Raw genomic sequence first — 25,075 nt, 5'->3', positions numbered from 1 at the left:
ATGTTGGCAGTTTGAATCCACCAGGCGCCCTATAGGGCTCCTTGGAAACCCTGTGGAGCAGTTCTACTCCATCCTATAATAGAGTCGCTATGAGTCAGAACCGACCCAATGGTGACAAGTTTTTCTAAGTAACAGGATTTGAATCTGTGTGAGAAGTTACAACTGGGCATTAATTTAGCCCTTTTTTTCTTTTTCACTTAATAAATATTTATTGAGAATGGGCCAGGCTCCATTCTAGGCTTTGGGGATGCAGTATTGTGAGTAAGAACAGTGTGTACACTGCAGGCATTGCAGGCTCTTTATATCTTTCTTTCTTTTTTTCAATTGTGCTTTAGGTAGAAGTTTACAGAGCAAATTAAACAATTAACACACAAATTGTTTTGTGACATTGATTACCAACCCCATGATGTGTCCACACTCTCCCCTTCTCCAACCCTGGGTTCCCCATTTCCATTTGTCCCGTTTTCCTGTCCCTTCCTGTCTTTTCGTCTTTGCTGTTGGGCTGGTGTGCCCATTTAGTCTCCTAAACATGATTGAGCTTTGGGTATTATCGTTTGTTTTATAGGGCTGTCTAATCTTCGGCTGAAGGGTGAATTGTATCCAGGGGCCATAATCTCAGGATTTCTCCGGTCTCAGACACCTCTTTTAATTTCATATCCCATATCAATAGTAAAAGCGTAAAACACTGACTAGTACACATACTGAGTTGGTAAGAGTAGCTTTGGCATTGCCTGAGAAGAATGCATTGATGTATCTCGTGTGGCCTCCCAAAGTTTCTTTGCAAGTTTTTTTTTTTTTTTTCAGTCAGGATTTTATTATTGTATTTCCTGCATTAAAACTTAAGTAGTTTTCTCAATATTAGTTCTCCATCTGTACTGTGGCCTAAATTGTGCAGTGAACCTGGTAGAACCTAAGATATGAGTTCACAGATATGGCAAGCAGAATAATGGTCCCCAAAGGCGTCCGTGTCCTAATGCCTAGAACCTGTGAACATATTACATTACATGGCAACGTGGAATGAATTAAAGTTGCAGATGAAATTAAGGTTGATAACTAGGGGACTTTAACATGTTGAGATTATCCTGGGTTATCCAAGTGGGTCCGATGTAATTGTTACATTAAAAGTGGAAGAGGGAGGCATAAGAGGGAGAACCAGAGAGACGGCAGCATGAGAGGGAATTAGCTCACTGTTGCTGGCCTTGAAGAAGGAGGAATTGAGCCACAAGCCAATGACCATGGGCATCCTCACAAGGAAACTGACTTTTCCCAGAGTTTTCAGAAGAAACGCAGCTCAGCTGGCACCTTGACTGTAGCTAACTTAAGCTATTTAAGCTTTTGACCTCCAAAACTGTAAGAGAATAAATTTGTGTTATTTTAAGCCTCTAAGTTTGTGGTACTTTGTTAGACTAGCAATAGAAAACTAACAGAAGAATGTTCTTGATTTACACGTACGCACACACACACCCCTAAAGGAGAGCCTACGGAGAAACTAATGAAGTTGTTTGTTGGCAGATGCTTTCCAGTATACGGTTTACTAAGAGAATGATCCACCATTATGAAGCCACCACTATCACTTCCTGACATAGAGAAAAAAATGCAGCAAGCATAGCAAAGGTTTAGTATATTTACCTCATAAGACTTCATACAAATGAATAAAAAACGAAGTCTAATTAATAAACCCCGGGTAGCCTAGTGGTTAAAAGCTACAGCTGCTAACCAAAAGGTCTGCAGCTGGAATCCACCAGGCGCTCCTTGGAAACTCTATGGGGCAGTTCTATTCTGCCGTACAGGGTCGCTATGAGTTGGAATCGACTCGATGGCAATGGGCTGGCTGGCCTGGGAAAAGGATTTCTGAAGATAATTCACAAAACAAAAAAATATTAAAGGCTGATAAAATATGAAAATGGTTCAGACAAAATAAAACCATTGCAACTTAAACTAAGAAGTGACATTTTCTCTATTATATCAAAACCCATTGCCATCAATTCGATTCCGATTCATAGCGACCCTATAGGACAGAGTAGAACTGCCCCATAGGATTTCCAAGGAGTGGCTGTTGAATTCAAACTGCTGACCATTTGGTTAGCAGGCCAGCATTTAACCACTGTGCCACCAGGGCTCCTTCTCTATTATATTGGTATATATTTTTAAATAAGAATATTCTATACTACTAAGACTGTGGCAAAGCAAGCATTTTGTCATTCGCGTCTGTGAAAGAAGGTGATACAAACTTTTGAAAAACAATTTAACAATGTATTAAAAAGTGATAAGAATGTTTATGCCACTTCTGGTGTAATAATTCTAGCTCTTAGAGTCAAATAATCCACTATGTATGAAGATAAATATTCATCATGATGTTATTTATAATCTGAAAACAACTTTCAATAATCAAGAATGCTTCAATATATTATGGCATCTTGAAATTACGTGATTTGTGTTGTTGTTGTTGTTGTTAGGTGCCGTCGAGTCTGTTCCGACTCATAGAGACCCTATGCACAACAGAACGAAACACTGCCCGGTCCTGTGCCACCCTTACAATTGTTATGCTTGAGCTCATTGTTGCAGCCACTGTGTCAATCCACCTCGCTGAGGGTCTTCCTCTCTTCCACTGACCCTGTACTCTGCCAAGCACGATGTCCTTCTCCAGGGACTGATCCCTCCTGACAACATGTCCAAAGTATGTAAGACCCAGTCTCGCCATCCATGCCTCTAAGGAGCATTCTGGCCGCACTTCTTCCAAGACAGATTTGTTCGTTCTTTTGGCAGTCCATGGTACATTCAATATTCTTCGCCAACGCCACAATTCAGAGGCATCAACTCTTCTTCGGTCTTCCTTATTCATTGTTCAGCTTTCACATGCATATGATGTGATTGAAAATACCATGGCATGGGTCAGGTGCACCTTAGTCTTCAGGGTGACATCTTTGCTCTTCAACACTTTGAAGAGGTCCTTTGGAGCAGATTTACCCAATGCAATGCGTCTTTTGATTTCTTGACTGCTGCTTCCATGGCTGTTGATTGTGGATCTAAGTAAAATGAAATCCTTGCCAACTTCAATCTTTTCTCCGTTTATCATGATGTTGCTCATTGCTCCACTTGTAAGGATTTTTGTTTTCTTTATGTTGAGGTGTAATCCATACTGAAGGCTGTCGTCTTTGATCTTCATTAGTAAGTGCTTCAAGTCCTCTTCACTTTCAGCAAGCAAGGTTGTGTCATCTGCATAACACAGGTTGTTAATGAGTCTTCCTCCAATCCCGATGCCCTGTTCTTCTTCATATAGTCCAGCTTCTAGTATTATTTGCTCAGCATACAGATTGAATAGGTATGGTGAAAGAATACAACCCTGACGCACACCTTTCCTGACTTTAAACCAATCAGTATCCGGTTGTTCTGTCTGAACAACTGCCTCTTGATCTATGTAAAGGTTCCTCAAGAGCACAATTAAGTGTTCTGGAATTCCCATTCTTCTCAGTGTTATCCATAGTTTGTTATGATCCACACAGTCAAATGTCTTTGCATAGTCAATAAAACACAGGTAAACATCCTTCTGGTGTTCTCTGCTTTCAGCCAGGATCCATCTGACATCAGCGATGATATCCCTGGTTCCACATCCTCTTCTGAAACCAGTCTGAATTTCTGGCAGTTTCCTGTGGACATACTGCTGCAGCTGCTTTTGAATGATCTTCAGCAAAATTTTGCTTGCGTGGGATATTAATGATATTGTTCAATAATTTCCACATTTGGTTGGATCACCTTTCTTGGGAATAGGATAAATATGGATCTCTTCCAGTCAGTTGGCCAGGAAGCTGTAGTCATTAATAATTCAGCTTATGGAATCTGGAGCAAAATGGTGGTATGAGCAGCTCCACACTCCCATCACACCACAAAATACACCAAAAAAAAAAAAAAAGTAGAAACTGTTTATCTGGGAAAATGTCTTAATTTTGCCCTGATTTGAAGGATAGTTTTTTCAAATACAGAATTATTGGTTGATATTTCTTTTCTTTCACCACTTTAAATATATCATCCCACTGCCTTCTGGCCTCCATGATTTCTGAGGACAAATTAATGATTAGCCCTACTAAGGATTTCTTGCTGATTTCAAGATTCTCTTTTTCTTAGGTTTTTAAGAGTTTGATTATAATGTCTTTAATAAAAAAAAAAAAATTTTTTTTTTTTTAAGTGTGGGTCTCTCTTGGCTTATCCCACTTGAAGTTCATTGAGTTTCTTGGATGTATATATTCACGTCTTTCATCAAATTTGGGGAGTTTTCTCCCATTATTTCTTCAAATATTCTTTCTGCCCTTTTCTCTCTTCCCCTTCTGTGGCTCTGTGACCCCTAATGCATATATTAGTCCACTTCATAGTGTCCCACAAATCCCGTAGGCTCTTTTTACTTTCCTTCATTCTTTTTCTTTTTAATTCTCATACTCAATAATTTCAGTTGTCTTTATCTTCAAGTTCACTGATTCCTTCTTCTGCCAGCTGAAATCTACTGTTGAGCTCCTCATGTGAATTTTCCATTGCAGTTATTGTTCTTTTCACTTCTAGCATTTTTGTTTGGTTTCTTTTTTTCTTTTATTTTTAATAGCCTTTTTTTTTTAAGCAGTTTCAGGAAAATTGTGCAGGAAAAAAAAGCACTGAGTTCCCACTTACCACTTTCCCCATACACATTCTTTCTCCTATTAACACCTTGCATTCCTGTGGCACATTTGTTAAAACTGATGAACCAATATTAACACATTATTATTATCTAAAGTCCATAGTTCACTTGATGGTTTACTCTTTATATTGTACAGCCTATAGGTTTTGACAAGTGCTTAATGTCATGTGTTGTTTGGTTTCTTTTTTTAAGTTTTGTCTCTTTACTGACATTCTTGTTTTGTTCCTGTATCATTTTCCTGATTTCCTTTAGTTCCTTGTCCAGTTTTCCTTTAGTTCTCTGAGCATGATTAACTGTTGCTTTAAAGTCTTTGTCCAGTAAGTCCATGGAGATGGTTCTGCCACCTTATCTTGTTCTTTTGAATGGGTCATCTTTTCTGTTTCTTTGTTTGTATGCCTTATGTTTTTTTTTTTTTCTGAAACCAGGACACTTGAGCATGGTAACTCTGGAAATCATATTCTTTCTCTTCCCCATGTTTTGCTGAGGGTGTTTTGTTTATTTGCTTTTTTAAAAAATTATTAAAGCCTGAAGCCGTCCATTTGTTTAGTGATTTTTTTCCTATTTTTGCAAAGACTGCCTTCCTGGATGTGTGTGCACACTGAAGATTCTGTTTATTATCTTGTGTTTTCCTAGTGTTTTGACAGAGATTTCCTTGAATGCCGGGGGGGAACAAAAAACAATAAAACAAAAACACCTCTCCTAGTCTTTGCAAATTGGCTCTGTACTGGAGCCCTCCTTCAAAGGTCAGCCAGGCTTGCGCTGAGCCTAGGGATCAGCCCAAAGTGTGAGTCTGCTCAGGTAATTTCTGAGTATGAGCATTGCCCTGGAAATGTGTGTGGCTTTCTCAATTCCCCTGTATACATGGTAGTTTTGAAAACCTTGATTTCCAAAAGAAACTCTCTTCCCAGCCTCTCCTTCTACCTTTCAGGGCCCTATCATATACCTTAAAGACACTTTCTAGCCACAGGTGTCTGCAGGTGGCAGCAGCCCTAGTTTGCCTCCCACTGCGCCTCAGGCCTGTGCAAGGTCTGAGACAGGAAGTATCAAGACAAGTGACTTGCTTCAGTCCTTCAGGTAGCCCCAGAGTAGAAACACACAATGATTTGGGAATATAGTCTGCTGTGCTTTGTCTAGAACCAGAGACCATGTTCTCTCTCTGGGAGTGTAGACACCACTGTTTTAATATGGCCACACTAAGCCCGGGAGAGGTTAGGGTGCAGGTGGGTAGAAAACCAAAGCTTTTCCACCATTTGTATGTCACCTTTTCCTTGATTTATCATTAGCTTAGTTCAGCATTTGTTTCTGGGACCTCTGGTTTCCAGAGTTCTGCTACCACTGATTCTGCCAGTTTCTGTCTGGGTTTTGTTGTTCCTGTTGCTTTTGTGTGGGGCTGGAGTGTGCAGCTGCATACACTGCAGTCTTGCTCTCTATTCGGCCCCTCATTTTTTTTTTACTTTTTCAAGTGTGAATTGGGTGTGAAGGCCCTGTGTTTCCAAATTACAAGAAATACGTCAAACTTCCGCAGCGGTTCTCTGAAGTACCTTTCCTCGTGGCTTCAGATGACTGAAGGCACCCTAGGTATGGGAGGAGCCTTCAGCCCTGTGGCTAGTCTCTGTATAGGATACACTTACTCCCTAAGTTCTCAACCTTTCAGGGATTTCTTGGACTTTGTCTGGACAGTGGACTACAAACTCAGGGTCCTAATCTCACGGAGTAGCCAGAAACACCAAATACATTAATCTCTACATTGGCGACTTCAGCCTTTGACACTGGGACTATCAGAAAAGTTCATTTTCCAAATATTGTTTTATCATTGGGGTAGGAGGAAGAAACAGGCTTTAACAGTGGAGGAAAAGCCAGAAAACATACTATGACAGCTGTTGAGGTATCTATTTTTCATGCCTGTCAAAGTACTTATTGGAGTTATTTTAGACTAGGGTAGATGCATTGACCATTCATTCTTCAGGAATTGAATTGCCTCCACGTCCATGAAATTGAAATCATCTTCTCAGTATAATAAGTGCAGGGAAAAAAAAAAAAACCCGAGAAGCTGGAAAGCCTACACTCTGGCACCTGCCTTTATTCTTTGACCACTAGTATCTGAAGTATAAATGGTCTCTTTTATTTTATGACTACATAAAGACCTGAAAGTTAATGCATTTTCTTAGCACATAATTAACAAAAATATTTAGTATCTAAAGAGAAATTGCATTTCAAGAGCATTTTAAATAATTAAGTAGTGATTGGTATGTAATTTATAAATAACATGTTTTGATTCCTTTCATAGCTCTTAAACATTAAAATAGTTGTAGAAATAATGAGTTCTTGTACCATTCACTCTGTAAATAGTTAAAACTTAAAAAATATATGTTCCGAATAATCTTTGGTGATTTAAAAATACGATAACTGTAAGTCCCAGTCAAAATCTAAGTGAAATATCTAGAAATTTGGTTTTTTCCCATTCCTGTGTACTTTTTAGAAAGATATGAAAAGTAAGAAAAAGGAAAAGGCTCTTTAACATCACATCTATTACTTAAAAACAAGATTTTTTTTCTGTTATAAATTCACAGAAATTACTGCTATGCGTTCATTATCTTTATGGGATTAGAAAGATTCTTTAATTGTGGACATTTGACATAGATCTTAAATTACATTTTTTTTTCTCCTTTTGCAGTTGATTGGTTTTGTGTATGCCTGTTATGTGATCAGTATCTTCATGGAAGAAGAGGACACCTGTAAGTGCCATTATATCTATCTGTGGAATTATTTTGGATGAGGCTTAGCTTCTAAAACTAATTATTGGAGGGCTATGAAAGCTTTCATATTTGGGATTTAAAATGACTGAACTTAGGATAGCAAAGTTCCAATCAAAAGTTGACATGGTAAAGTGCCCCCAAATGAGAGGGCTCTAAGAATTGGAACTTCAATCCAAATTGTTTGGGAGGAAAAACAGAGGCATGAGAGCCTCAGACTGGTATCATGTCCTGTCTTAGTAACTTCACACCAGGGACCTAAGCATTATACTGAGTAGAAAGCTGGGGTTCGTTTTATCCATCATCAGTGGTAAGTATGCCAACTGCAAAATTTTGAAGTCTGAATAATGGCAATAATATTAATACAGCAAGACCTTTGTGTATTATACACTATATAAAATGCTACAATAAACTAATAATGATGACCTTCAAGCTGGGATGTAAAAATAATAAAAAAAAAAAAAAAACAGGAGATGCTGAGAAAGAATTAATGGGATGCTAAGAAGCTAAATTGTGTTTTATCAGATCAATAAAATAAAAGACATATATGACCTGAAGTTATGTGGATAGTGATTTAGCAACATGGTTTAACAACTGCTATTTATTGAGCACCTGCTAATGTGTAAGAATTTGGCTTGAAACAGCTCCATTATAAGTTCATAGAGTACCAAAGAAATTTTAATTTATTTTTTAGAAAAATAAATAAATAAAACACACCCACACACTCAACAAAACTGGAGATTTAGTTATAGTATTGCAGTTACTGTCAGAATTGTAAAATTGACTCTAACAAAATGAGGGTAAGTGTCTAGCTAGCCATTACAACTGCTTTCTAGAGCACATCTCCGACGGGATCCGATGAATGCTTGCCACCAAATATATGCAGTGCACAACATTTGAACTGGAATCCAGTTCACAGTGGGGTCTCATCTCAATTTATTTGACAAAATGGAAGATACGTCTGGGATCCAAGGTAAAGGGAGTTTCCCTGGGGTGTGGCCTGCACCACCTTTTATCTCTCAAGAGATAAAAGGAAAAGGAATCAAGCAGAGAGTTGGGGACCTCATACCACCAAGAATGCAGCACCAGGAGCAGAGCATGTCCTTTGGGCCGGAGTCCCTGTACCTGAGAAGCTCCTCAACCATGGGAAGACAAGGACCTTCCTCCAGAGCCAACAGAGAGGGAAAGCCTTCCCCTGGAGCTGATGCCCTGAATTTGGACTTTTAACCAATAGACTGTGAGAAAATAAATTTCTCTTTGTTAAAGCCATCCACTTGTGGTATTTCTGTTATGGCAGCACTAGACCACTAAGAGGTTAGCTTCAAAACTGGTTTTATGAGCTCCACCAGTAATTCCACAATCTAACAGAAAGTCAGCAGCATGCTTTTTTCTCACAGCTAAAACAGGCTGAATCACAAAACACAACTGGTTGGGCATAAACAATTTTACTTGGAATTGGAACCTGACAGAAATTATTGGATCTTGGTCTAAATAAATACTTCAAAAAATTGATACATTGATTAAATGCCAGTTGAATCCCTTATAAAGTACTTTTAAGGGTACCAAAAAAATCCCCTTTCGTCCTTTTCTGTTTCATTTCCTCCTCATTTAACTGGTCGGAGGCTCTCAGTAGATGCCAGTACTAAGGTAGATGCCTACTTATTGTGTGAGGAAAGGTTGACTCATCAGTAGCCTGTTATCTAATAGAATAAAGGACTTTTTCTTGAGGCTTATGATTTTAAACAAAACTGGTAAATGCAAAATGAGATGCAAAATAACAAGGTTCCTCAAATTTAGGTAAGCATCTTTAGACCTTCCATCAGCATTCTTCTGGAGTAATACAGCCAGCGTATGTGGATTGTATTGCTACTGGCAGATACTGTAGTTCCATTGACTTTGGTGTCTTTAATTAAGTTTCTCTACAGAAATCTCTGAATCAGCTATTCTAATGGCCACCAAGTTGGCACTAAAGCACTGCTAGTTTGCACTAAAGCACCCTATTCTATGTTGGTTTAATTCTATTGCTTGTGACTAGGTCCATGCATTATGCTACTGAGAGACAGCTGAATATAATAGTTGTGTAGCCATCAATTCAAATAATATTTACAGTTGAGAAGAGCATTAGGTGCTCAAACGAAGTAAATATGCCCAAGACCAACAGGATATGTTAATCTGCTCGAAGAGAGTTGACAGTGAAAAGCAATCAGAAACCTTTTAGTCTGGTAGTTCTCATGCTGGAGTAATTTTACACTTTTTTATCATAAGAAGTAAATATCAAAAGTGCAGTTATAATTAGATTGTCCCAGAGTCTTCACAAGGCAGAGATGAGCAAGAATAAATGTCTGAAGCCAATTGCAATGATCTCACAGGCCAGCACAATTCGTGCCAACACTTAGCTCGTAGGTGCAATAATGAATTGCCTTTGGGTATAACATTACTAACCCACTGTCAGAAGACATGTCCTTTGCATTGTTTTCCAATATTTAAACATAAAACAACACTGGCAGCTTTCCGATTCGTGTAAGTATACCCTGGGATGCTGATTCTGAAAGGTAACTGCAAATATAATGAAATGTCACAGTATTTTGGCAGACAATATATCATTTATCATTTTGACTCCTATTCCAACTAGTGAAAATCTCTGCATTATTCAAAATGCAGAGCTAAGCCTTGTTCTGAAATCTGTTAGCCTGCTTAAAAATTAATAACAAGTACCTGCTCTCCTCCTCTGAGCTGCTCAAGTGGTTCTAGGAGACCCACATTTCAGCTGATGGACACCTCTGAGGAGTAATAAATGCTGGAGGAAATATTTACTTCCAGACCCATCTTCTTAGTTACTTCTCAGCCTCTTTTGCTATTTCTCATAAAGACTAGGATTGCAAGTCAAAGACGATGAAAGGCGGGGCAATGCCTTATAGCATTTATTCTAATGAAAAAGTCTATTTCTATCTCATCTTTTCATTTTTTTTATTTCTTTTTTTATGTATTTATCAATGTCTATGAAAACTTTTGTGAGGCTGGGATATTTGGAATCTGTAGTCATAAACACCTGTCAGCATCTCATTGGTGAGTCCTCTATCACTGAAAATGAATTTGGGGGCTTGTTAATATCTTGTTAGACTTACTAAAAAGAATGTTTTTAATTCAGGGAGTTGTTCAGGTGAGGCAAAATATGCTGAAAAATATTATTAACTTATATAAATATTGCCAGACTCTTTGTTGCTAGCACTACCCCTGATATTAGGTTGAAAATTGCAGAAGCGACATCTATTTGGACTCACAAAGACCAGGGTGGGTTGTACACATTGAATGATGGGAGAAAAGTATGTTGGAAATCCTAACAGTAAGTTTAAAAACTAAATGAACCCCTCAGATGTGGGTTGAATATTATATATTGAAAAGCTCAAAATGGCTCTTTATGCAAGTGGCGCAGTGGTTAAGAGCTCAGCTGCCCACCAAAAGGTTGGCCAGTTTGAACCCACTAGTTGCTCCATTGGAGAAAGATGTGGCAGTCTGCTTATGTAAAGATTTACAGCCTTAGAAGCCCTATGGGGCAGTTCTACTCTGTCCTATAGTGTTGCTATGAGTCGGAATTGACTAGATGGCAATGGGTTTTTGGGTTTAGTATAATCTTTGGGGACTTTTCACTGGAAAGAGAAGCATGACTATTGGAAAACCATTACATATCTATACTGTCCTTGAGGCTTCCTGCTGGCCGCTATTCATGTATTTGTCCGTCTGTGTGCTCAGGAATTCTTTTTAGGAGGATAAGCTGATATTACGTGGACTGGAAATAAAAATATCCTCTATCTTCTCAGCTTCAGTGGAGGCTTGAGTGTTAGTGTGATGCTGAACAGGTATCAGCAGAGCTTCCAGACTATGATTAGGAAGATAGGGGTGGTCTACTTCTGAAAAACCAGCCAATGAAAGCCCAGTGGATCACAATGATCTGATCCACAAACGATCATAGGGATGGTGTAGGACCAGGCAGCATTTTCTTCTGTTGTGCATGGGCTTGCCATGAGTCAGGGCTCACTGGATGGCAGCTAACAACAACACCTTCTTTTAAAATTTACTACAGAAGCTATTGGAAAAGAAATTGGCCCATTTGAATTTTAATTCCAGATTTCCCTTCATCACTTTGTAATGTATGGAGAGCCTTAGAGAAGTAAACTGATCAAAAGTTCAGGCACCAGGGAAACAGTCAAAGCAGCAAAGGCTTGAATGACCCTCGGACAGAAAACTGTTCATTGTCTTGTGACCCTTGCAGTATATGTAGATTTGTGAGTGGAGGGGACAGAAGAATTTTGTGATGGTCAAAGACAAAGAAATGCATGATACCCAGGGGGTCACAGGTAACATATCAAAGGATAGCGATATTTGTCCAAGAAGACATTACGGAATCCCTGGGTGGTGTAAATGGTTAAGCACTTGACTACTAGATGAAAGGTTGTCAGGACTAACACACCCAGAGACATCTTGGAAAATAGTCCTGGCAATCTGCTTCCAAAAGGTCACAGCCATTGAAATCCCTATGGAGCAAAATTCTACTCTGCACGCCTGAGGTCACTATGAGTCAGAATTGACTCCACTGCATCTAACAACAACAAGCCTTAAGTATCTACTAGTTGTTAGAGAGCATAAATTTTTGTCAGTGACAATCAAGTTAGTTATGGAGCTCTGATTCACAATGGTTAAGCGCTAGGCTACTAACCGAAAGATCAGCAGTTTGAACACACCAGCCTCTCTGTGGGAGAAAAGACCTGGTGATCTGTTCCCATAAAGATTTCAGCCTAGGAAACTCTGTGGGGCAGTTCTACTCTGTCCTATAGGGTTGCTATGAATCAGAACAGACTCCATAGCACACAACAACAACTACGGGGTCAGATAATCCAATAAACAAGGTGAGAACGGGCTTACCTGTGCTTATTTACTAATCTGTAGTGAACAGCTTCGCATTTTTTCGCCACATCAAAGTTTCTGCTTCTAGGTATGGCTGGCATCTGTCTTTCTCCCAGTCCCTCAGCACCTTGCCACAGAATCAAAGCCTCTTCACGTTTATAATCCCTGATAGGGACAGATGATTTGTAAGCAAGGTAAGCACAGGCTTACTTGTGTTTACTTACTAATCGGTAGTGAACAATTTCACATGAGTTTAACTTTGATGTGGCTGGTAAAACCCATGTGAAATTGTTCACTAAAAAAAAAAGCACAAGTAAGCCCTACTTCCCTTGCTTATTGGGTATTCTGGGTCGTTATGAGTCAGAATTGACTCCATGGCAGTGGATTTGGTGTGCTTTTGTTTTGGCCCCTGCAACAACAACATCGAATTAGTTGCATGTAACTATCCTGAAGGCTGATTTCTCCATCAGCCTCACCAAAATTTAGATTTAGAACCTAAAGCATTTCCCCTAATGTGCTGAGATGGCTCTCAGCCAAATAGCCACAAAATAACTAGCTAATCCTTGTACAAGAACAAAAATTCTATCCACCCTAGTGTTACCAGAACTTCGCAAGTTAGAGCCGCCTGCCGCAAACAGACAATTCTTGAGACACAGGTGAGGTGGGTAGCAAGAGCTTTATTAATAATATATCGATATATAGAGACAGAGGGGAATGATCTCCTCCTAAATCTGTCTGTCTCAAGAAACTGGAGGCCAGCTGGGGTTTTATAGCGAAAAGGGGACTTGCGTTTTAGAAACTTGTGGAATGTCCATTTTCTTTCTGTGTGGTTTCATTGGTCACGTCTCATACATGTTGATCTTTTTCTGCCATTATCCCATCAGCCCAGGGAATGACTGGCGCCATCCTGATAAGCATCGTCCTGTTTGACAGGCTTAGAATGATATCACTTGTTTTTCCGTGGTCCTAGGGGAAACCTTGGTTAACTTTTAAGTTTTAAAGGAGCTAACAGCAAAATCACACTTGGAGACAGATAGGCTAGGAAAGGGGAAAAAAATGGTGCAGGTACTGTTCAAGATATGGCTGAGCGGCCTGTTGCACTAGGATACAAGGACCTGGTTCAGTATATGAAATGTCAGTGAATATTTGTTGTACAAAATATGTCATATGGAAAATGCCCCTAAGTTTTTATATTCTGTCTCATATCTCTCTTCTCTCTCCTTATGAAAATGCAAATTTCCCACTTCCTGCACTTTAGGGAAAAAAAAAAAAAACTGGTTAATTCACAGTAAGTTATAAATGGTTTGTGTACTTATATTCCCTTACATTTCATTGGCGATAAGTGTGGCCTGTCTTAACCAAAAACTGACCCCTATAGACAGAGAATATGAATGCTACAGAGGCGGTTTTAATTTTCTGTTTCCACAAGAAACTGGATGTTAAAAGTTATATAAATGAAGGCTATCCTAACTCTGCCAGTACCTAGCTCTGTGACCTTTATCAGATCACATCATCTCTCTGGGCCTCATTTCCTCATCCATACCATAAAGAGTGGGGATCTCAAAGGTGCTGACAGCTCTAACAATACAGTCCTATGCATGGAGCTCACAGCTGGAGGCCATTTCAAGGTGCAATTGGAGCATCACATTTTCTTCTTCATTGATTTATAAAAGGTCAGCATCCATAGCTGTTTCAAAACGTCTTGATCTCTCTGTGTCAGATTAATCCTCAACGGAGTAGGACCCTCAACCCTACGAGAAACTTCTACCCTGATCCCTGACCACTCTCCACCTGAGCTACTTTAGGTCAGATTGGCATGCCCACATTCTTACCTTTCACAAACAGCCACAAGCTATCCTTGGAGAGGAAGTTATGGAGTACCTACCATCCAGGTGGTATAGAATGGAAGATGAGATGTTTGGGATCCAGATGGAACTAAGAACAATGAAAAAAGAAGACAGAAGAAGAATTGATGCAAATTGTGGTGTTGGCGAAGAATATTGAACGTATCATGGACTTCCAGAAGAACAAACAAATCAGTCTTAGAAGAAATACAAACAGAATGAAACTTAAAAGCCAGGATGGCAAGACTTCAGCTCACTTGCTTTCAAAAAATCATCAGGAAATACCAATCTCTAGAAATGGATATCATGTCTGGAAAAGGAGAGGGTCAGCGAAAACAAGGGAAATCCTCACTGAGATGGATGACACAATAGCCAAAACAATGGGTACAAACAAGCCAAAGATCATGAAGATGGCACAGAACCAGGTTCCGTTATACATAAGGTCACTGTGAGTCAAAGCCAACTCCACAGTAACTAACATCAACAACAGAGTAAAAATGAAAGCAGTTCATACCCTCATGATCCCCCTGAATGCACAGTAAGTAGAATTGGCTGTAGAGATTTCATGAGGATCCTGTCCAATGGTGTATTCTAGGTTGCTAGTGCTAACATTTGGTAGCCCAGGGGGAAGAGCAGCTGACAGTGTTCTGACAGGGACCCCTGTGTTACCATTTCAATTTTAAATCAATACCCTAATTCCAACTCCACACCCCACCCGGTTACTCATTCCCCTGCTCTGGCTCTGCCAGGCCCCTGCAGTCTACATTGATCCCTTCTTCGCCTGGTGACGCTGGAGAGAAGCACGAACCTACATCCACTGGCCCTAATGCAGCTTTCCAGTGTCCTAGGTGGGCTAGCAACCAGCTCCGAGGCCTCCCATTTGTTCCTACTCAGGTGACCCTCAGCTGTCTTTAAAACTGCAGTGTTGGAGCTGTCAGTGCCTTGGAAATCGTCAAGTCCTCAGCCCTTGTTTTAGAGATGAGGAAATGAGGCCTGGGGGGGTAATGTGGTTCTGGCACCATTCTCCTCCTCACCCCTCACCCTCAGCAGTTAGACTCCACCATGAAGAACATAAACGCCAGCAGGCAGGAATCCACGAGTTCTCAGGCTGTCTCCCATCTGGATGTGTCCATTCTTATCCATTATCATCTTCTTCCTTGTGTAGAGAAAGAACCCTTCATTCTGTCCTATACTTTGGGGTCTATCTCCCCTACATATTCAAACACCTTGATCCATTAATTATTCCCTTTCGAGAATGTAGCCTTGAGCATTATGCTCTTTTATTTAAAAACTATTTGTAGGGGATCAAAGTGACAAACTATAGCAACTCGAAAGACTAGATAGGAACCTTAAGGAGCATTGAGTTTATGTCAATGTAAGAGGAACAATTCAGACAAGGAGGGTGAGAATGGTTGCACAACTCAAGGAATGTAATCAATGACCCTGAATGGTACATGTACAAACTGTTGAACGATGTATGTTTTGCTGTGTATATTCTCAACAACAAAAAATGCATTATTAAAAATAAATAAAAACAGTAACATATTGGTGGGTAAGATAATAGATAAAATACTTTCTTCTTTGTACTCTTCTGTATTTCAACAATTTTCAAATGTGTACTCAATACTTTTATGATAAGAACAAAAAATGCTATAATAACTTCCAACCTTATACTTTGGACTTTCTTTACTCAGTGATAGATCGTTTCATCAAGTAAATAGATGGTTACTGTGGTTGTAATAAAGCTGCTACTTCTTTTCAAGTAACCACATGTTAGGGATTAAATTCTGTCCCCCCAAAATGTGTGTCAACTTGGGTAGGCCATGATTCCCAGTATTGTGTGGTTGTCCACCATTTTGTGATCTGATATAATTTTCCTATGTGTTGTAAATCCTAATCTCTGCCTGTGGTTAATGAGGTAAGATTAAAAAAGAAAAATTTTTTTTTTTTGTTAATGAGGTAAGATTAGGTTATGTTAAAGAGGATCAGAGTGGGATGCAGCAGCCTTACTCAGATCACAGCCCTGATTGGTATAAGGGGAGTTTTCCCGGGGTATGGCCTATATCACCTTTTATCTTACTAGAGATAAAAGGAGAGACAGGCAAGCAGAGAGGAGAGACTTCAAGCCACCAAGAAAGAAGCACTGCTAGTGGAGCACGTCCTTTGGACCTGGGGTCCCTGTGCTGAGAAGCTCCTAAGACCAGGGGAAGATTGATGGCAAGGACTTTACCCAGAGCTAACAGAGAGAGAGAAAAAGTCTTCCCCTAGAGCTGGCACCCTGAATTCCAGTTTCTAGCCTCCTAAACTGTGAGAAAATAAATTTCTGTTTGTTAAAGCCACCCACTTGTGGTGTTTCTGTTATAGTAGCACTAGATAACTAAGACTTATAGATTTAATGAATACTTAATGATGAAGATGAAGCTAATTCATTCATTATAATTTTGTAGTTTTTATGTTGAGACTATTAAGACAACCTAATTAAGATAACCCAGTGCCTGCAACTGCATTAAGGAATATGGTGCTACGTATATAAATATTTGTCAATTTGCTGCACTGGTGATTTTGATATACCACAGGAAAAAAAAAACATGAACTTCAAACATTCTTTTTTTTTCTATAATGCAGAAACCAGGCTCCTTTCCATCGAAGTGTGTTTTTGAGGCTGCCACTCGTTTAGATATTGACCCTAGCTTGCATGTTGCAGCACAGCAACAAAATTACTAACCCATGGTGTCTTAGTCATCTAGCGCTGCTATAACAGAAATACCACAAGTGGGCGGCTTTAACAAACAGAAATCTATTCTCTCACAGTTTAGGAAGCTAGAAGTCCAAAATCAGAGCACCAGCTCTAGGGGAAAGCTTTCTCTCTGTGTTAGCTCTGAAGGAGGGTCCTTGCCTCTTTGAACTTCTGCTCCAGGGCGATCTTCATGTGGCTTGGTATCTCTCTTCCCCTATCTCTGTTCTTTTACTTGCTTGTTTAATCTCTTTTATATCTCAAGAGAGATTGACTTAAAACATACCCTACACTAATCCTGTCTCATTAACATAACAAAGACAACCCATTTCCAAATGGGATTATAACCAAAGGCATAGAGGTTAAGATTTACAACACGTATTTTGAAGGGACACAATTCAATCCATAACAGGGCCCATGGTGTTGCCTTCTACATACAAGCAAGTCAAGGAAAAGACTATACTGGCTTACATTTATATCAAAAGTATCTGGAAGAGTGCATACTGAACTGTTAATAATAGTTACCTCTTAGGAATTATACTGATATAGGGAAACACACGACAGGGAAGAAATCAGGGACTTTTTGTGGGTTAGAAATCTATTTTTTTTAAAGTAACTTTTATACTGTTGGAAGTATACAAAACTTTGTACTTAAAATTATTTATAATGTGCATGCATTATGGTAAAATAATAAAAAAACTAACAAAAAAGTAAAAGATTATTCCCTCTCTCTTCCCTTCTGCCTCTCTTTCCTGCCTCTTTCTCTCATCTTTCTCTTATCTCTCATCTTTTCCTTATCTCTCTCTCCCTCATATCTCTCTCTCTCATCTCTCTTGTCTCCTCTCTCTCATATCTCTCATGTCTCCCATCTCTCTCTCTCTGTATTATCTCTTTGTCTTCTCTCTCTCTGTCTCTCTCTGTGTTTCTCTCCCTATCTCTCTAGTTCTATCTCTATCTCTCTCTCACATCTCTCAGTCCTCACTTCTTCCTCCCATTGGCTCCTTTTCCTCAGCATATAAACAAAGTCACCTGAAAAAAAAAGAAAGAAAATACCTTTGACTCCCATCCTGGTATGCATTTAACCTCCCTGTCTGTCATGTTTCTCCCCTTCACGTGCAAACTTTTCTATAAGGAGTCGAGACTCAAAGTGTTCATTTCTCACCTCCCGTTCCTTTGGCAGTGCCAGGCCTCTTTCTTGTACCCTCATGGAAAATACTTTCTCAGAGGCCAGCAATGACCTTCTAATTGTCAGGTCCACTTAGACCTTATCAAGCCTCATTTTAATTGATGGCTTTAGTCACTGTTGACTGCTCCCTCCTTAAAAACTTCCTATTCTTGCTTTCCAGGCAATCACATCTCCTGAATGGCAGTTATTTTACCAATTGAAAATTATTTCTTAGCTAATAGAGGAATTTGGCAAAGTTGCAGGGTACAAGGTCAACAAACAAAAATCAGTTGGATTTCTATACACCAGCAATGAGAAATGTGAAAGGGAAATTAGGGACACAATTCCATTTACAATAGCATCTAAGAGAATAAAATATCTAGGAATAAATTTTAATCAGGGATGTGAAGGACTTGTACAATGAAAACTATAAAACACTGCTGAAAGAGATTGAAGAAGATTTAAATAAATAGAAAAATGTTCCATGTTCATGGATTGGAAGACTTAATATTGTTAAGATGTCAGTGCTACCCAAAGTGATCTATAGATTCAACACAACTCTGATCAAAATTCCAACAGCCTTCTTTACAGAAATAGAAAAACAAATCCTCAACTTTAAATGAAATGGCAAGAAGCTCCAAATAGCTAAAACAATGTTGAAAGAGAAGAACAAAGTAGGAGGGCTTATATTTCCTGATTTTAAAATATACTATACAACTACAATAATCAAAACAGCCTGTTACTGATCTAACAATAAACACATAGATCAATGGAATAGAACTGAGAGATCAGAAAGAAACTCACACATCCATAGTCAAATGATTTTTGACAAGGGTGCTAAGTCCATTTTATGGGGAAAGAAGAGTCTCTTCAATAAATGATGCTGGGAAAATTGAATTTCCACATGCAGAAAAATGAAACAGTACCCATGCCTTACACCATACACACACACACACAAAAAAAATTCAAAATGGAATAAGGGCATAAATGTGAAAATTAAAACCATTAAATTCTTAGAACAAGAAGCAGGGGCAATGCTATCAGGCCTAGCTTTCAACAACAAATTATGTAACAACAAAAGCACAAACAACAAGAGATAAAATAAATAAATGGGACCTCATAAAAATTAAAAACTTTTGTTTATCAAAAGCGTTTATGAAAAAAGTGAAAAGCTACTGGCTGGGAGAATATCTTTGGAAACCATATATCTGACAAGACTCTAATAACAAAAATATATAGAAAATTTTGAACTTTGACAACTTAATAACAGAAAGACAAATAACCCAATCATAAAATTGGCAAAGGATTTGAATAGACATTTCACCAAAGAGGACATTCAAATGGCCACCAAACACAGGAAAAGATGTTAATTTCATTAGCCATCAGAAAGATGTAAATCAAAACCACCATGAGATACCATTTCATTCCCACTAGGATGACTAATATTGAAAAAAAAAAACAGAAAATAAGAAATGTTGGCGAGGACTTAGGGAAATTGGAAACATTACCCATTGTTGGTAGGAAGGCAAAGCCATTGTGGAAAATAGTATAACAGTTCCTCAAAAAAAGATAAAATAGAGCTACCATAGCTAAAAAAAACTCATTGCTGTCGAGTTGATTCTGACTCATAGCGATCGTATGATCCAGCAATTCCACTCCTGGGTATATATTCAAAATTCTTGAAAGCAGAGATTCAAAAAGAGACTTGTACACCAATGTTCATTGCAGCACAATAACCAAAATGTTGAAACAACCTACATGTCCATCAACAGATGAATGGATAAACAAAATGTGGTACATACATACAATGGAATACTACTCAGTCAGTGGGAGAAATGAAGTCTTGATACATGCTACAGTGTGGATGAAGCTTGAAGACATTAGGCTGACTGAAATAAGCCAATCGCAAAAGGACAAATATTATATGACCTCACTTACATAAAAAGACAAGAAAAGGCAAGTATCTAGAAACCAACGTTTATTAGTGGTTACCAGAGAGGTGGGAGGGAGGGGGAAAGGGGGAAAGGGGGTAACAGTGATGAAAAATCATATTGATTAAGGGTAGGGTTGTACAGCCGATTACTGTAATTGCTTCAATAAGTTGTATATCTACAAAAAGTTGAATTGGCAAAAGTGGAGCAGTTCTACTCTGTCCTACAGGGTCACTATGAGTTGGAATCGACTTGACAGCAGAGGGTTTGGTTTTGTTTTTTCTGGGTTGTATCATGTACAAGTAAATTAATTGTCATTTACACCTTAACTGGCCTTTCAGTTTTGTCCACATTTTTTCCTCTAAAAAGAAAACAGCAATTTTCCCTAGGTTTTAAAATTTTACCGTTAGTTACATTCCCTTGCTAAGATAATTTGAAAAGCTTTGATACTTTCCCTCCCTCTTTCGCTCTCTTTGTTTATGATTGTAAGGAGAACAGAAAGTCTAGATCAGTTAATGGTGTATCCCAAGGATAGCTGTCTTTGCCATAGTTTGATCAACCAAAAAGCTTTTAAAGTAATGTTTCCCAACCATTATTCATTTAATACCACCTCCACAAATTTTGTAATAGCTCTGTGGAAGCTTGTGTCAGAGACTGGCCGGCTGTTCACTAAACTCACTTGTTTGTCCCTCTCCTGGGCACATTCTTAGACTGCAGTCCCCAGCTTCTGAGAAACTAGGTGTCCCCCGAGATTGAAAGTGAGCAGAAGGATGTGCCCACACCCAGGCCTGGCCCTAAATAACCTCCACATGTGACCCTCCATGCTCCTAAAATGGTGGTGCCGCTGTGTAGAAGGAGCTTGCATCACTCATTCATCGGAGGAAAAAACCAAAAAACCAAACCCGTTGCCATCAAGTCGATTCTGCCTCATAGCCACACTATAGGACAAAGTAGAACTGCCCCATAGAGTTTCCAAGGAGCACATGGTGGATTCGAACTACAGACCTTTTGGCTAACAGCTGTAGCACTTAACCACTACGCCACCAAGGTTTCCCATCGGAGGAAAGTTGACATAATTTAAGAACAGGATAAGTGCCTTTGAGAGACTCAAGGGGCCGAGAAGCACACAGAAAGCCAACTGGCCTAACATGCTGGGTCTAGTCAGGAGGGTTCCCAGAGGTGCTGAGCCCTGAGCAGAAGCAGGAAGGGCTTCTCCTGCCACTAATCTGGAGAGAGCATTCCAGGCTCTCAACCAATGAGTGAAGGCTTCTGTGGACCTGGGAAAGTCTCTGCAAGGAGAGGACACTTACAAGGAGACCTAAAGGATGAAAAGGTGCCTGTGAGACAAAGGGCCAGAGAAGAGCATCTCTGGCAGAAGAAACAGCAAGCGTGGGGGCAATCCCTTCCTAGAAATGTTTCCAGCCGAAACAAAGGCTTTGACTTCAGGAGAGGCATCAGACAGGATGCTCTGGCTTCATACAGGTAATCTGGGCCATCCTGAGCTGCTGACTCTCGAAAGAGTAGCTGATCAATGGCAGATTTTATCAGGAATTTAATTTTAAACCCTGTAACGAACAAGCAATCTACATGAAAACGATTAAAAAACACCATTTTTGTGATGAAATGTGAGAAAAGATGGTGGACAGCTTGGAAGCAAATTTTGTTTTCCTTTCCTTTGCTCTGTATCTTCCTCCCTTCCTGTTTATTCACCTAGTGTTTTTACATGAGAAAGTAAGTTAAGTCTGTTTGGGTTTGTTTCCCATAAAATTTCTTTTGCTTTTTTTTTAATTTAGGTGAAATTCACGTAATATATATTAACAATTTTAAAAGAAACAATTCAGTGGCATTGAATGTTCACAATGTTGTACAACTACCACCTCTCTAGTTTCAAAATATTGAATTAACCCAAAAGGAAACCCCATACTCAGTAAGCAGTTATTCCTCTTTCCTCCTTCCCCAGGCCCTGGCAACCACCATTCAGCTTTCTGTCTCTATGGATTTAGGTATTCTGGATATCTCCTATCAATGGAGTCATATAATATGTGACCTTTTGTGTCTGACTTCTTTCACATAGCATCATCATGTTTTCAAGGCTCATCTGTGTCATAACATGTATCAGTTCTTCGTTTGTTTTTATGGCTAAATAATATTTCATTGTATGTATGTACCACATTTTATTTCTCCACTCATCAGTTGTTGAACTTTTGGGTTATTTCCACCTTTTGGGCTATTACGAATGACGCTGCTATAAACATTCATACACAAGCTATATGTATATATGTTTTCATTCCTCTTGGGCATATAGATAGGAGTGGAATTGCTTGGTCATATAGTCATTTTTTTTTTATAGTCATTTTGTTTAGCTTTTTAAGGAACCCTTAAACTGTTTTGAAAAGTGGCTACACCGTTTTACATTCCCACCAGCAATGTATGAGGGTTTCAATTTCTCCACATCCTTACCAACACCTGTCATTTTCTTTTTTATTATTATTATCATAACCATCCTAGTGGGTGTGAAGTGGTATTTCATTGTAGTTTTGATTTGCAATTTCCCCAATGGAGAGGTAGCATATGACCAAGAGCTGATGGTATTGAAGGAAGAAACCCAAGCTGCATAAAAGGCATTGGCATAAAACAAGGCTCCAGGAAATCATGAAATACCAGTTGAGTTCCTTCAACAAACGGATGCAGCGCTGGAGGTGCTCACTCTTCTATGCCAAGAAATTTGGAAGACAGCTACCTGGCCAACCTACTGAAAGAGATCCCATATTTATCCCCATTCCAAAGGAAGTTGATCTAACAGAATGTGGAAATCAGTGAACAATATCATTAATATCCATAGTTTGTTATGATCCACACAGTTGAATGCCTTTGTATAGTCAATAAAACACAGGTAAACATCTTTCTGGTATTCTCTGCTTTCAGCCAGGATCCATCTCACATCAGCAATGATATCTCTGGTTCCATGTCCTCTTCTGAAACAGGCCTGAATTTCTGGCAGTTCCCTGTCGATATACTGCTGCAGCCATTTTTGAATAATCTTCAGCAGAATTTTGCTTGCGTGTGATATTAACGATATTGTTCTATAATTTCCACATTTGGTTGGACCACCTTTCTTGGGAATAGGATAAATATGGGTCTCTTCCAGTCAGTTGGCCAGGAAGCTATTTCCATATTTCTTGGCATAGATGAGTGAGCACCTCCAGCACTGCATCTGTTTGTTGAAATGTCTCAATTGATATTCCATCAATTCCTGGAGCCTTGTTTTTCACCAATGCCTTCAGAGCAGCTTGGACTTCTTCCTTCAGTACCATCGGTTCCTGATCATGTGCCACCTCTTGAAACGGTTGAATATCAACTGATTCTTTTTGGTATACTGACTCTGTGTATTCCTTCCATCTTCTTTGATGCTTCCTGCATCATTTAATATTTTCCCCATGGAATCCTTCACTATTGCAACTCAAGGCTTGAATTTTTTCTTCAGTTCTTTCAGCTTGAGAAATGCCGAGTGTGTTCTTCCCTTTTGGTTTTCCATCTCCAGCTCTTTGCAAATGTCATTATAATACTTTACTTTGTCTTCTCGAGAGGCCCTTTGAAATCTTCTGTTCAGTTCTTTTACTTCTCTTGGAAGTAGTGCGGCCAGAAAGCTCCTTAGAAGCAAGGATGGCGAGACTGCGTCTTACATACTTTGGACATGTTGTCAGGAGGGATCAGTCCCTGGGGAAGGACATCATGCTTGGCAGAGTACAGGGTCAGCAGAAAAGAGGAAGACCCTCTATGAGGTGGATTGACACAGTGGCTGCAACAATGAGCTCAAGCATGACAACGATTGTAAGGATGGCGCAGGACCAGGCAGTGTTTTGTTCTGTTGTGCATAGGGTCGCTATGAGTCAGAACCGACTCGACGGCACCTAACAACAACAACAACAACAACATTAGTATCACACACAAGTAAAATTTTGCTGAAGATCATTCAAAAAATGGTTGCAGCAGTGCATTGACATGAAACTTCCAGACATTCAAGCTGGATTCAGAACAGGATGTGGAAGGAGAGATATCATTGCTGATATCAGATGGGTCTTGCTGAAAGTAGAGAATACCAGAAAGATGTTTACTGTGTTTTATTGACTATGCATAGGCATTCAAGTGTGTGGATCATAATGAATTATGGATAACATTGTGAAGAATGGGAATTCCAGAACACTTCACTGTGCTTTTGTGGAACCTGTACATAGACCAGGAGGCAGTCATTCGAACAGAACAAGGAGATACTGCATGGTTTAAAATAAGGAAAGGTGTGTGTCAGGGTTGTGTCCTTTCACCATGCTTATTCAATCTGTATGCTGAAAAAATAATCTAAGAAACTAGACTATATGAAGAAGAACATGCCATCAGGATTGGAGGAAGGGTTATTAACAACCTTCAATATGAGTGTCACAACCTTGCTTGATCGAAGTGAAGAGGACTTCAAGCACTTACTGATGAAGATCAAAAAACACAGTCTTCAGTATAGATTACACTTCCACATAAAGAAAACAGAAATCTTCACAACTGGACCAATAAGCAACATCATGATAAACAGAGAAAAGATTGAAGTTGTCAAGGATTTCATTTTACTTGGATCCACAATCAAAGCCCATGGAACCAGCAATCAAGAAATCAAAGGATGACATATTGCATTGGGCAAATCTGCTGCAAAAGACTTCTTTCAAGCATTAAAAAGGTAAAGATGTCACTTTGAGGACTAAGGTGCACCTGATCCAAGCTATGATATTTTCAATCTCTTCATATGCATGCAAAAACAGACAATGAATAAGGAAGACCAAAGAAGAATTGATGCCTTTGAATGATGATATTAACGAAGAATATTGAATATACCATAGACTGCCAGAACAACGAACAAATCAGTCTTTGAAGAAGTAGTACAGCAAGAATGCTCCTTAAAAGTAAGGATGGTGAATTTTCATCTCATGTACTTTGGACGTGTTATCAGGAGGGACCTGTCCCTGGAGGAGGTCATCATGCTTGGTACAGTGTCAGTGAATGAGAAGAAGACCCTCGATGAGATGGATTGACACAGTGG

At 39.3% G+C, this 25,075-nt stretch overlaps 1 protein-coding gene across 1 annotated transcript in view; it reads left to right on the top strand.

The window, feature by feature from the left end:
* Positions 1-25,075, top strand: part of NKAIN3 (sodium/potassium transporting ATPase interacting 3) — an 852,054-nt gene that overhangs the window by 783,579 nt on the left and 43,400 nt on the right. Inside the window, exon 5 of the mRNA XM_049853728.1 lies at positions 7,338-7,398. Coding sequence (XP_049709685.1) covers positions 7,338-7,398 — 61 coding nt within the window. The remainder of the gene's footprint in view (positions 1-7,337; positions 7,399-25,075) is intronic.

This window comes from Elephas maximus, chromosome 15 (assembly GCF_024166365.1).
Source record: "Elephas maximus indicus isolate mEleMax1 chromosome 15, mEleMax1 primary haplotype, whole genome shotgun sequence".
NCBI lineage: Eukaryota > Metazoa > Chordata > Mammalia > Proboscidea > Elephantidae > Elephas > Elephas maximus.
Note: the sequence above shows the minus strand (reverse complement) of the source record. Positions and strands in the feature narration are given on the sequence as shown.